The sequence below is a fragment of the Erythrolamprus reginae genome, chromosome 2 (assembly GCF_031021105.1).
Source record: "Erythrolamprus reginae isolate rEryReg1 chromosome 2, rEryReg1.hap1, whole genome shotgun sequence".
NCBI classification, from domain to species: domain Eukaryota; kingdom Metazoa; phylum Chordata; class Lepidosauria; order Squamata; family Dipsadidae; genus Erythrolamprus; species Erythrolamprus reginae.
The window spans coordinates 331836333-331851144 of NC_091951.1; the positions used below are offsets into that span (position 1 = coordinate 331836333).

Consider the following 14812-nt stretch of genomic DNA (forward strand, 5'->3'; position numbering starts at 1 on the left):
AAAAGGTAGATATGTTACAATCATGGTGGAATCCTGTGTTGTGGCAAATCAATAAATTATATTTCCCCATAGAATTTAGCATATACAGTGATACCTTGTCTTACAAACTTAATTGGTTCTGGGATGAGGTTCTTAAGGTGAAAAGTTTGTAAGATGAAACATTGTTTCCCTTAGGAATCAATGGAAAAGTGATTAATGCGTGCAATTCACCCCTTTTGCCAGCAGAAGCACCCACTTTTGAGCTGCTGGGATTCCCCTGAGGTTCCCCTCCATAGGAAACCCCACATCCGGACATCTGTGTTTTTGCGATGCTGCAGGGGAATCCCAGCAGGGGAATCCCAGCATCGGAAAAACGAGTGCTTCGCTGGCAACGGAGGTCCGGGGGTGGGGTTTCCCAGCGAAGGGCGCATCAGTGAATTTGCAGCATCGCAAAAACACCAAAGTCCTCAAAACTCCATCTCCGGACCTCTGTGTTTTTGTGATACTGCGATTTCACTGAGGCTCCCCTTGCTGGGAAACCCCACCTCCGGACTTCCGTTGCCAGCGAAGCACCCGTTTTTGCACTACTGGGATTTTCCTGCAGCATCACAAAAACACAGAAGTCCAGAGGTGGAGTTTCCCATGGAGGGGAGCCTCAGGGGAATCCCAGCAGTGCAAAAAAGCGTGCTTCGCTGGCAACGGAAGTCTGGAGGTGGGGCATCCCAGTGGCAGCAGTGGGTTTGTAAGGGGAAAATAGTTTGTAAGAAGAGGCAAAAACCCCTTAAACCTTGGGTTTGAATCTCGAAAAGTTTGTATGACGAGGCGTTTGTAAGACGAGGTATCACTGTATTGTAAATTGAAGTTGTCACATTTCTACCACCTTGCCATCAGCTTAGATGAAAATCATTACCTGAAACAATTCAAAAACCAGAGAGCTTGAATATTAAATATTGAATATTAAACTTTTGGCTGAATTGAGAAAGAAATAAAATAGATCACCACAAGTTAGTATATCTGAATATGCAGGTTAAAACTTGAAAAATTAGAATATTGTGCAAAAGTTCATTTATTTCAATAGTGCAACTTAAAAGGTAAAACGTAGTATATGAGAGAGTTTCATTATATGCTGGCAAAAGGGGTGAGTTTTGGGCTTGCACGCATTAATCGCTTTTCCATTGATTCCTATAAAAACATTGTTTCGTCTTACAAACTTTTCACCTTACGAACCTCGTCCCGGAACCAATTAAGTTCGTAAGATGAGATATCACTGTATATCATACTGTCAATTCGAATTAGGAAAATGTGATTACTTACATTCATATTCCTATCCCAGATCTGGATGGACCCATCTTGGCAGCCAGCTGCAATAAGTTTACCATCTCTGCTGTAGGTGCAGCTTGTTGGAATCACCCTTTTACCTTGAGCTGAACGTGGTTTAAACACAGTTTTATGGTTTTTCTCATTAGTGACATCCCATGTTCTTACAGTTCTGGGTAAAAAACACAAAAATAATGCAAATCATTATGCATTATGTATAGGTATGATGGTAAGTATATTCTATTACATACCTATACATAATACATACATACATACATACAAACAAACATGCAGACAAATGTCTAATTTTCCTTCTGATGCAAGCCATAAATACAATTAACTTTTAATCAATCCAATTAATAAAATGTGAGAGATACGTATGTATCTCCTTCTTGTTAAGCCATAAAGGGAACAGCTACAAGGTGAATCTTTTTTTCCCCCAAGTCAAATTCTTTTTTCCTTCAAATTCTATCCAATGCTAAATTTTAACTGGGTAACTATTGAGTTTTTAGATAAAATTTTGAAATTTTTTAAAGAAAAAATAATAAACAGGAGTTACAATAAGCAAAAATCAAATGCCCAAAGAATCATGGTGGTACAATGGTTACTGGGACCAGAGAGGCACAGTTTAAGTCCATCATCAGCCAGGCAGACTCATAGATAGATAGATAGATAGATAGATGGATGGATGGATGGATGGATGGATGGATGGATGGATGGATAGATTGGATAGATGGATAGATGGATAGATTAGATAGATAGATAGATGGATAGATTAGATAGATAGATAGATAGATAGATAGATAGATAAGATAGATAGATAGATAGATGGATAGATTAGATAGATATATATATATAGAGAGAGAGAGACAGAGAGAGAGACAGAGACAAACAGACAGACAGACAGATTTAACTTAGCATAAAGTACCCATGATTCACCTTTCTGGTCTGCTGTCTTGAGAAGGCCGTAAACATGGACGTAATGTTCCACATACAGAATTTGATACAAAATTCAGTGATGAACAATCAAACAATGAATAGGACTTAAGTGGGACATTGTGAGAGGTGATGTCATCACGGAGCGGGTGAGAAGTGAAATGCCACTTCTGAAACCAGATCCCATAGAGGTCGATAAAGCAAAGAGGAAGCTCTGGAGACACCGGGTAGCTTTAAACTATCTGGGCGGAGAGGAGCGGCACTCTTAAAACCAGTGGAGAAAAGAATCGGTCTTTATGGCCGATTGGGACCGATGACAACTGTGTAAGAGAGAAGCAAAGAATGGACGAAAGCAGTTTTGATGATTTATCTCAGAAGGAGGTGAGGAGTGCAGTTGAGTGAAGGGAGGCAAGATAAAAATTTAAGGAGAAGGACGGACTGACTCGGTGAGAAGGGCTGACCAGAAGGAGGTGGAAGTTCTGATCTGATAAAGAATGGAAGGATTCCAAATAACAGAAATACAAAAAAATAGTGATAACATCTTATAGTGTTTAATCCGGATTTAATCACTTAAGTAACTATTTACAGTGTTCCCTCGATTTTCGCGGGGGATGCGTTCCGAGACCGCCTGTGAAAGTCGAATTTCGGCGAAGCAGAGATGCGGAAATAAATACACTATTTTTGGCTATGAATAGTATCACAAACCTTTCCTTAACACTTTAAACCCCTAAACTGCAATTTCTCATTCCCCTAGCAACCATTCAGATGATTACTCACCATGTTTATTTATTAAAGTTTATTAAAAAAAATATTTATTAAAGGCGGACGAAAGTTTGGCGATGATGTATGATGTCATCGGGCAGGAAAAACCGTGGTATAGGGGGAAAAACCGCGAAGTATTTTTTAATTAATATTTTTGAAAAACCGTGGTATAGCCGTTCGCGAAGTTCGAACCTGCGAAAATCGAGGAAACACTGTACTACAGTTATTGCACTACTATTAATCTTCTCATCGTTCCCATCACCCATCTCCTCCCACAAATGACTGTATGACTGTAACCTTGTTGCTTGTATCTTTATGATTTATATTGACTGGTTCCTAATATGATTTGATTGCTTATTTGTACCCGGACTGTCATTAAGTGTTGTACGATTTATATTGATTGGTTCCTAATGTGATTTGATTGCTTATTTGTACCCAGACTATCATTAAGTGTTGTGCCTTATGATTGTTGATGAACTCATATTTTCTTTTATGTACACTGAGAGCATGTGCTCCAAGACAAATTCCTTGTGTGTCCAATCACACTTGGCCAATAAAATTCTATTCTATTTTATTCTATTAAAGTGGTGGGTTCTACATCTGTGGAGCAGATTCTATGAAATGCTTCTAAATGCCAAGAAGTGATTTGAAGCAATTCTAAAAGGGATGGAAATACTCTTTTGGAAGACAATAAACATATATTCATGACCCGAGAATGTAAATAATTTTTGTATACAACTCAATGTTCCTGGGTTCAGTTTTAGGTCCCTTAAATTTGCATTTCCTTATAGATTTACAAGAATTCGTAGACAATATGTCCCTCCTAACAATGAAAAAAAAAAATCTCAGAGGCAGCCCTACTGTTACGAGTGATCGTGGGAATTTAAAGAACTACATTTATTGTTGCCAAACTACATCTCATTTCAAGTCAGGATTTATAACAAATGCACTGCGTAAGTATGACTATGTGCAGGTAGTCCTTGACTTACAACTAAAATTGTGTCCAAAATTACAGTTGTAAGCAGTGCTGGTTGTTAAGCAGGTCACCATTTAACTATGTTTGATTTTAAACAGTTTTTGTGGCGGTTGTTAAGCAGTCATTAAGTGAATCCATGGGTAGTTTTTCTAAAACAGGAAGTATACAGATTTCTGGTCAAAACCATTGCAAATTGTAGTTACGTGACTCTACAGAACACTGCAAATGGTCATAAATGAGGGTCAGTAGATAAGTGCCAAAAATGTAATCACGTAACCACCATAAGAACTTCATATCCAGGTCTTAGATAGCCCTGGGAAGGCCCGTTATAACTTTGAATAGTCACTAAATGACCCTTCCTAAATCAGGGACTATCTGTACAATGAAACTGCAAACTACAAATACTTTGATACTAGGAAACAAAAAAAAGATAAATTTAATATACACAATAAGCAAAATTAATGAAGCTAGTTAAAAACTATTGGATGAAGCTAGTAGAGCAATGGAAAAAAAAACCTGAAAAGACTTAGAGCTTAGAAAACATCATTCGCAAAGTGTAACAATGAAAGATTTTGCAAGCTGGTAAGATCTAGGAACATTGTTAGCACCTGGTTAGGGCTGGAAAGAAATATAGAAAGAACTGCAGAAAAAACAATGACTGCCAACCTGCCTTCCATCGAGGACCTGTATACTGACGAGTCAAAAAGAGGGTGGGGAAAATATTTACTGACCCCTTGCATCCTGGACATAAACTATTTCAACTCCTACCCTCAAAACGTCGCTACAGAGCACTGCACACCAAGACAACTAGACACAAGAACAGTTTTTACCCGAATGCCATCACTCTACTAAACAAATAATTCCCTCAACACTGTCAGACTTTTTACTAAATCTGCACTTCTATTTCTACTAGTTTTTCTCATCATTCCTATCATCCTTTTCCTCCCACTTAGGACTGTATGACTGTAACTTGTTGCTTGTATCTTAAGATTTTTATTAATATTGATTGTTTCTTCATTGCTTAGTTGACCCCTATGACAATAATTAAGTGTTGTACCACATGATTCTTGACAAATGTATCTTTTTCTTTTATGTACACTGAGAGCATATGCACCAAGACAAATTCCTTGTGTGTCCAATCACACTTGGCCAATAAAAATTATATATATGTTTTCGTAGATTTTCACGGGTACAGGTATGACGGTCTTGGTATATTCGGGTTTCTTCCTGTGTAGGCGAACACTCTAAGGTGTTCGCCTTAGAACAAGGACAGAAACACCAGCCTGAAGATGATGAGTGGGACCTCATCGAAACGTCGCCAGAAATTTCCAAATCCTACACGGGAAGAAACCCGAACATACCAAGACCGTCATAAGGTAGTAAACTTGAGTATTCAGTTCTGTGTCTTTGCCAATTAAATATGGAACTTTTATGAATAAATATTTTATTAGGTGATTTCTAACATCTTTTTAAAATAAATGCCTGTCGTATTAGAAATACAACACAACATTGTGTTACAGTATTTTATAGCTTTGAAGATACAAAAGGCCAAAACAGAGGAACCCCAAAACAACAATGAAAGGCAGAGCTGTTTTCCATGCTTGTTTGGCAAAAGATTTTCTGAGTAAACTATGTACATGAAAACTATGCATCTGAATGTAATTACAATAATATCATCCAGGCTACAGAAGAATTCTTAATCGCACACCGAAAAAAGTTACAGATTAACAATAAACCAAAACTGGAAAGGAGAACCTCAACTAATAAATATTAATACCTATATATGTAAGAGCGTTTTACTCATTCTTTGGCTCCGTTTGGTAGATGTGAATAATCAAGACTTCAATCAGTAATGTTACAGAGTGTTGGGGTGTTCAATATCCCTATAAAAAAAAGCTTATAGTGTATAATGTACTTTTTAATCTCTCCTTCAAATCATTTCAGTTTCCCTTCTGGAGAGAGAGAAAATAAATATTACAAATAATAAAAAATATCTGTTAAAAAAAGTTTTCGCTCAATCTCGGAGTCAGAACTTTGGGGTTTTATTTATTTATTTATTCCTTCATTCCTTCATTCCTTCATTTATTAGATTTGTATGCCGCCCCTCTCCGTAGACTCAGGGCGGCTCACAACATATAATAAAACAATTCACAACAAATCTAATAAATTTAATTTTTTTAAAAAAACCCATTGTTAAACCAGACATACACACAGACATACCATAAATTGTATAGGCCCGGGGGAGGGGGGAATGCCTCAATTCCCCCATGCCTGATGGAAGAGGTGAGTTTTAAGGAGTTAACGGAAGGCAAGGAGGGTGGGGGCAGTTTTAATCTCCGGGGGGAGCTGGTTCCAGAGAGTCGGGGCCGCCACATTGTTTAGTCGACGGGACCCAGAGAAGGCCAACTCTGTGGGACCTAACCGGTCGCTGGGATTCGTGCGGCAGAAAGCGGTCCCGGAGATATTGTGGTCCGGTGCCATGAAGGGCTTTATAGGTCATGACCAACACTTTGAATTGTGACTGGAAACTGATCGGCAACCAATGCAGACTGCGGAGTGTTGGTGTAACATGGGCATGCCTTGGGAAGCCCATGATTGCTCTCGCAGCTGCATTCTGCATGATCTGAAGTTTCCGAACACTATAGACCAGAGATGGTGAACCTGTGCCGCAGGTGACACACGGAGCCATATCTGAGAGCAAGCAATCTTCCAGCTGATTTTTCGGCCTTCTTTTCAGCCGTTTTCGTTCTCCCAAGGATTCATGAAAGCCCCCTTTTGGCACTCGAGCCAAGAAAAGGTTCGGCATCACTGTTATAGATTGTTAAGGCACTATTTATATCCTCCTTCAACTAAGAAAAGTTGCATAGCACTAATTAAGTCAGCACATACGGTATAGAAAGTGAGAACAGGCCATGTTCACAGCTCTACACCCATGTTACTCTAATCTCCACAATATTCTCTTAAGGAAGATCTTGATTTAATTTGATTGACTTTTATGCCACCCAATCCCATGGGAGTTCAGGGTGGCCTTACAACAAATTTCTGGATTACTCTGACAGCTGTACTTGCTTTGGCCTTCTAAGTTCCTATCTGTAGAAACATAGAAACATAGAAGACTGACGGCAGAAAAATACCTCATGGTCCATCTAGTCTGCCCTTATACTATTTCCTGTATTTTATCTTGGAATGGATATATGTTTATCCCAGGCATGTTTAAATTCAGTTACTGTGGATTTACCAACCACGTCTGCTGGAAGTTTGTTCCAAGGATCTACTACTCTTTCAGTAAAATAATATTTTCTCATGTTGCTTTTGATCTTTTCCCCAACTAACTTCAGATTGTGTCCCCTTGTTCTTGTGTTCACTTTCCTATTAAAACACTTCCCTCCTGGACCTTATTTAACCCTTTAACATATTTAAATGTTTCGATCATGTCCCCCCTTTTCCTTCTGTCCTCCAGACTATACAGATTGAGTTCATTAAGTCTTTCCTGATATGATTTATGCTTAAGACCTTCCACCATTCTTGTAGCCCGTCTTTGGACCTGTTCAATTTTGTCAATATCTTTTTGTAGGTGAGGTCTGTATATATGGAGCCTGGAGAGAGATGGCGATGTGGCTAAATATGACCCATTTTCCCCCCAATCTGAGCACTTTACTGTCTCTGAATTGGATATGAATCAATTCTGAATCCCCCCAATGTTATTTTTATGGTTCCTATTGTCCTCAGCCTATTTGATTAATGACCAAAAGTTATGATCAGTATAGTCCACCCATCAAGGGATCCATGTGTGGGAAAATCCATCGATAAAGATTCTCAACCATGATTATACTACGTGCTGGGTTTATATATGATAGACCAGTGATTTTCAACCTTTTTTGAGCCGCGGCACATTTTTTACATTTATGAAACCCTGGGGCACATTGAGCGGGGTGGGGTGGGGGGCTAAAAAAAGTTTGGACAAAAATATTTTCTCTCTTCCTTTCGCTCTATTTCTCTCTCCCTCTTTCTCTCCCTTCCTTCCTCTTTCTTTCTCTCTCTCCATCCCTCTTTCTTTCTCTACCTTCGTCTCTTTTTTGCTCTCTTTCTCTCTCCTTCCCTAACTCCCTCTGTGTCTTTCTCTCTCTCTCCTTCCCTCTCTCTCTTTCTCTCTCTCTTGCTTTCTTTCTCTTGTTCTCTTTCTCTCTCTCTTGCTTTCTTTCTCTTGTTCTCTTTCTCTCTTTCTTTCTTTCTCTCTCTCTCTTGCTTTCTTTCTTTCTCTTTCTTTCTCTCTCTCTTGCTTTCTTTCTCTCTCTGAGCTCCGCGGCACACCTGACCATATCTCACGGCACACTAGTGTGCCGCGGCACACTGGTTGAAAAACACTGTGATAGACAGAGCCAGTCACTCTGGTGGTTAAGAAATCAAACTAGAAAGTAGCTGATTGTGAGTTCAAGTCCCACTTTAGCTATGAAAACCAAGGTGGGCAAGTCATCTTCTCTCAGCCCAACCCATCTCACAGTGTTGTTGTGGGGAAACTAGGAGGAAGAAGGTATGTTGAATATATTCACTGCCTTGAATAATTTGTAAAAATAATAAAGGCAGGAAATAAATAAAAGGGGGGGGTAGAGAGGGAGGGAAATTCTTAACTAAAGTTTGCTTACAAAACTTTCAACTTAACACAAATCAACTTCTTTAATGTACTGTAAGCCTCCCTGAGTCTTCGGAGAGGGGCGGCATACAAATCAAATCAAATCAAATCAATACAAGAACATCATGTTCAGAGTCACAGAGCATACACCTACAAAAACTCGAGTAAGTTAGCTTGAAGAATGATTTGGTATTGCCTTCTGCCAAAAAAATCCAGACTTTTGAACTCATCAAACAGTGCAAAGAAGTGTCAGCTTGGTACAGTTCTAATACTACTTCTGTTCAGAATATGAAAGGAACCCTCATGCACATTTTTTGATATATAGGCTGAACATGCCATAGATTATAAAACAATAAAGCAGCTCGTGACAGAGTCATAAAACAACTACACCACTTCTAAATCAGTGACAAAATCTTAACATCAGTCCAATTATCAAATCAGTATTCTTGAGAGAGAGGGAGAAGAGGGAATCAACTCACACATACAACCTGGGAGAAACCCCTCTTAGCAGTAGCAACTGCGAAAGAGATCTCGGAGTCTTGGTGGATAATCAACTAAACATGAGCCAACAATGTGCAGCAGCAGCCAAAAAAGCCAATACAATCCTAAGCTGCATCAACAGGGGAATACACTCCAAGACCAGGGAAGTCTTAATACCATTCTACTACACCCTGGTCAGACCTCACCTGGAGTACTGGGTTCAGTTCTGGTCACCACACTTCAAAAGAGACATTGAAACTCTGGAGAAGTGCAGAAAAGAGCAACCAAAATGATCAGGGGTCTAGAAACCAAGATTTACGAAGAGAGACTGCGGGAACTGGGCATGGATAGCCTAGAGAAAATGAAGGCCAGAGCGGACATGACAGCAGTCTACAGGTATACGAGGGGTTGCCACAAATAGGAGGGGATCACTTTATTCTCCAGGGCACCGAGGAACAACGGATGGAAGCTGACCAAGGAGAGATTCAACCTGGAAATAAGGAAGAACTTCCTGACGGTCAGAACGATCAACCAGTGGAGCAACCTACCAGCGGACGTTGTGAACTCCAATACTATGGACATTTTAAAGAGGAAATTGAACTGCCATTTGGCTGGGATGCTATAGGGTTCCTGCTTAGGCAGGGGGTTGGACTTGATGACCCGCATGGTCCCTTCCAACTCTAACAATAAATAAATAAACCTATTCTCCAAAGCACCTGAAGGCAGGACAAGAGGCAATGGGTGGAAACTAATCAAGGAAGGAAGCAACCTAGAACTAAGGAGACATTTCCTAACAAAACTAACAGCAGAATAAGTTGCTTGCAGAAATCATGGGTGCTCCAACACTGGAGGTTTTCAAGAAGAAATTGGCCAACCATTTGTTCTGAAATGGTATAAGACTGAGTAGGACTAGAGTTGGGCTAGAAGACCTCCAAGGTCCCTTCCAACTCTGTTACTTGTTATTCAAATTCTGAGTCCCATAGAATTTTGGAGATATATATTCTTACCTGAAAGACAATACAAAGAGACTTTCACATTTATTTGTAGGGAAAAAACAAAGAACAAACCATGTGCTATTTTAAGAGATCAACCAGGCTTTATAAATGGGATCCATTTGTTTAATTTATCCAATTAGCTTTACTACACTAAAGATAGGCATAAAGTTTTAAAGTGCTCACAAATTTAGAGGAATAGCCAATAAACTCCCAAGGAATTCCTGTGCAGAAAGCCACTAATTAACCTAAAACCACAAACAAATTTGAGAACCAAAGAGAATTGCACTCCTAAAGAATTATGGGTCCCTAAGTACAAGGAAAAGTTTTTTGGGTTTTTTTTTTTTTACAAAGACAAAAGCTAGAGACAAAAATCTATTCTTACAGAATATCAAAGTTGAAAGGGATCTTGGAGGTTTTCTAGTCCAATCCCCTGCCCAAGCAGATCCAATTCTGTCTCTTTTTAAAAACTTGCAGTGTTGAAGCACCCACAACTTTTAAAGGTAAATCCATTCGATTAATTGTTCTCAGTCAGGATTAAATGAATAAATAGACCATTATTACAGTCAAAGACCATCAATATAAATAATACAGTGTTCCCTCGATTTTCGCAGGGGATGCCCGCAAAAGTCGAATTTCCGTGAAGTAGAGATGCGGAAGTAAATACACCATTTTTTGATTGTGGACAGTATCACAAGCCATCCCTTAACACTTTAAACCCCTAAATTACCATTTCCCATTCCCTTAACAACCATTTACTCACCATTATCACTGGTACTCAACATTGAATAAGACACTTAGTGATCCTGATATTTATAAACATAATTATTTATTAGCAATAATTATTTTTTTTGTTATTTATTTGCAAAAATTATTAGTTTGGCGATGACGTATGACGTCATCGGGTGGGAAAAACCGTGGTATAGAAAAAAAACTGTGAAGTGTTTTTTAATTAAGATTTTTTAAAAAAACCATGGTATAGGCTATTCACGAAGTTCGAACCCGTGAAAATTGAGGGAACACTGTAATAATAATTTTTTTTTAAAAAGTCAGGATTTTTTTTTCTTAATTCTAAGTTGTATCTCTCTTTGATAAGCTTCCATCTGTTAGTTCTTATCCTGATCTCTAGTTCTTTGGAGAATAGATTAACCTACTCTTTTTGGTGATACCCTCACTAATATTGGAAAACTGCTATCTTATTCACCGCTGTCCATCATAGTCATCATAGTCAATTTTTAAAAAAAACATTATCCAATAGCTTCTTTGACTAAATATATCTTATCATTGGCGTACTGGAATTTTTTACAAGTGCTTGCTGGTCAAGCTAATGTCTCTTAGCATCAGATACTGGAAAATCAAAATATGGATATATTTTTGCTAATAATATTCCATAAATCAGCGATGAACTTTCTGTACCGATAACTCACTGTTTCAGGAATCGCATGTTTTCAGACTTCATCAGGATTAACACTGAGGTTGTTTTCTTGCAGATGTTTTATTACACAAGCTAAGTAACATCAGTACACAGCTAATCTCGGAGAGCACCAAGGACCCCTCATTTCATCCCTGAAGTTTATTTTATTGTAAAATTGGATGTGACTCACTTAAGAACTGCATTGCTTAGTAGTGTTGGGTGAACCCAATGAAGTTCGGGTTCGGATTCGGCGCCCAAATTTTTTAAAAAGTTCGGGTTTGGCACCTGAAACCGAACCCTTGCTGAACTTCTGAGTTCGGCATTCGGGGGACCGCTGAGAAGCGCCCTGGCTGTTTCTGAAGGTGACAGCTGGGCGGCGACACTTCCCAGGACAGCCGGGGAGCTGTCGGCTGGTCGGGAGGCGAAAAAGGAGGTGGGGAATCCCACAAGGAGATTCCGGGGGCGGAGCTTTGACATCACTGAGACGTCCTTCCTGGCTGGCTGAAACGAGGACTCCAGGAAGGACGTCTCAGTGAATTCAAAGCTCCACCCCGGAATCTCCTTGTGGGATTCCCCACCTCCTTTTGCACCTCCCGACTATCTGACAGCTCCCTGGCTGTCCTGGGAAGCACTGCCGCCCAGCTGTCACCTTCAGAAACAGCCGGGGCGCTTCTCAGCGGTCTCCCGAATGCCAAACTCGGAAGTTCGGGAAAAGTTTGAGTTCGGGAGAGCGCCAGGAAGCACCCCAGCTGTTCTGGAAGTTGACAGCAGGGCGGTGGCGCTTCCCCGAACCTGATCCCAAACTTTTGCAAAAATTCGGGTTCGGGTTCGGTATACCAAACCGCACAAAGTTCGGTATGAACCTGAACTTTGCGGGTTCGGTTCGCCCAACACTATTGCTTATCAATGGAAATTCCAATTGTGGTCCTAAATTGAGGGCATTTCTTAAAATTACAATAAATGATTAATCGTCCCCTCTCCTTTTTTCGCTGACCTTTATTATGTTTATGTTCAGTCGGACTCAGTGTGTATGATTGTGTAGCAGATTAGTTTTTTTATAACAATGTATTTTAAATTAGTTTTTAAAAATTTTTAACATTAGATTTGTATTTATATTGTATTGCTGTTATGTTGTGAGCCGCCCCGAGTCTTCGGAGAGGGGCGGCATACAAATCTAATTTTTTATTATTGTTGTTGTTGTTGTTGTTGTTATTATTATTATTATTATTATTATTATTATTGCTGTGGCTTATTGCAGGAAGTAGGAAGGGAAAAAAAGGGGGGAAAATTCAGGGAAAAAGGTGGCATACGCAATGTACCAACAAAGACGGTACCAGAGCCGTTGAGCACAAATTACGCAATTGGCGGGCTGCTACTGGAAAGGCAGAATGGACTGTACCAGTACGAACCCAATTCTGGTACTAATGCTAAAGGGCAGTGGAAGGCACAAAATACTTATAATACAACTATTATCCTGGATATGAAAAGGCATAACAGGCAGTTGAGTTTTGCAGGGGATCTCATTATTCACATTAAGGGGATATTTGAGAAATTTACTTTGAGCGGCCATCAACAATTTAATCATAGTCTGATACTGCACAACAGAAAATAAGAGTGAAACACTGAGAAAATGGAACGGTCCCTGAAGATCCTAATTAGCGAAGGCTGTAAATAACTTTGCAGTTTATTTAGGTTTCGAATTATCTCCACCGAAATCAGGACTTTGGACTGAGACTGACATGAAACAGCCATTACCCCCAACCCCCCCCCCCATAAGGTTCTCAAAAGGAAATCTGTACAATGACAAACGCAAGCATTAGCCATTTGCTTACATAGACCGATATACTGCCATCTTATTTCTCACCATCACAGGCAATTAAATTAACAATGAACAGAAATCAAACACTCCACCACCGGCAAACAGCGCAAAATAAAACAGGCAGAGACATTCCGTGCCGGATTTTTCATGTTCTTTACTTTAGGCCAGGATACATGCCCACATCGCTATCGTTACAACCAAAAGACAAGTGAACCTTATAACAATCCCTTTATTCATTATTTTTTAAAAAAGAACAATTTCACACTGGATGTGTGATATGTTTACTTAACTGCTCTGTGAGGCTTCTAGGGAACTAGTTTGTTATTGTAATAGGAAATGAGAAAAGGAAATATTACAGGTGCCTTTCCCTTTTACAATGAGTGGGACCATTTGTTCATTAAGCTGGAAGGTCTCCAATCCCTTTAATAATTGGCAGTTCTGTGTTAGCAAAAACTTCAGAAGAGAAGGATTTAGGGGTAGTGATTTCTGACAGTCTCAAAATGGGTGAGCAGTGTGGTCGGGCGGTAGGAAAAGCAAGTAGGATGCTTGGCTGCATAGCTAGAGGTATAACAAGCAGGAAGAGGGAGATTGTGATCCCCTTATATAGAGCGCTGGTGAGACCACATTTGGAATACTATGTTCAGTTCTGGAGACCTCACCTACAAAAAGATATTGACAAAATTGAACGAGTCCAAAGACGGGCTACAAGAATGGTGGAAGGTCTTAAGCATAAAACGTATCAGGAAAGACTTAATGAACTCAATCTGTATAGTCTGGAGGACAGAAGGAAAAGGGGGGACATGATCGAAACATTTAAATATGTTAAAGGGTTAAATAAGGTTGAGGAGGGAAGTGTTTTTAATAGGAAAGTGAACACAAGAACAAGGGGACACAATGTGAAGTTAGTTGGGGGAAAGATCAAAAGCAACATGAGAAAATATTATTTTACTGAAAGAGTAGTAGATCCTTGGAACAAACTTCCAGCAAACATGGTTGGTAAATCCACAGTAACTGAATTTAAACATGCCTGGGATAAACATATATCCATTGTAAGATAAAATACAGGTAATAGTATAAGGGCAGACTAGGTGGACCATGAGGTCTTTTTCTGCTGTCAGTCTTCTATGTTTCTATGTTTCTATGACGCTGAACATTCAAACTCAATAGGAATGCTGTTAAGAAACTAATGGTTAATGCCCTTTAAAACTGTCAAGGTTACACGATATTTCAGTTTGTACATATCTCCTGGAATTCGTGTTCATCCCCAGGTGCTCAATATGAAATACACAATCAATTAAGCCCAAAATTAAGGTTGTAAGTTGAGGCATCATGTGACCAGACCCATTTTTGGGGAATTTTTCCAGCAGTCATTAAGGAAATGCCACAGTCTCAGACTCAGGGCGGCTCACAACAACAATAAAACAGTATACAATAAACAAATCTAATACAGTGGTACCTCGTGATACGAACCCCTCGTGATACGAACACTTCAAGATACAAACACTTC

At 39.5% G+C, this 14812-nt stretch overlaps 1 protein-coding gene across 1 annotated transcript in view; it reads right to left on the reverse strand.

Moving 5' to 3' along the window:
• WDR70 (WD repeat domain 70) overlaps positions 1 to 14812 on the reverse strand; it is a 181926-nt gene that overhangs the window by 78820 nt on the left and 88294 nt on the right. The window contains exon 10 of the mRNA XM_070743427.1: positions 1294 to 1468. Coding sequence (XP_070599528.1) covers positions 1294 to 1468 — 175 coding nt within the window. The remainder of the gene's footprint in view (positions 1 to 1293; positions 1469 to 14812) is intronic.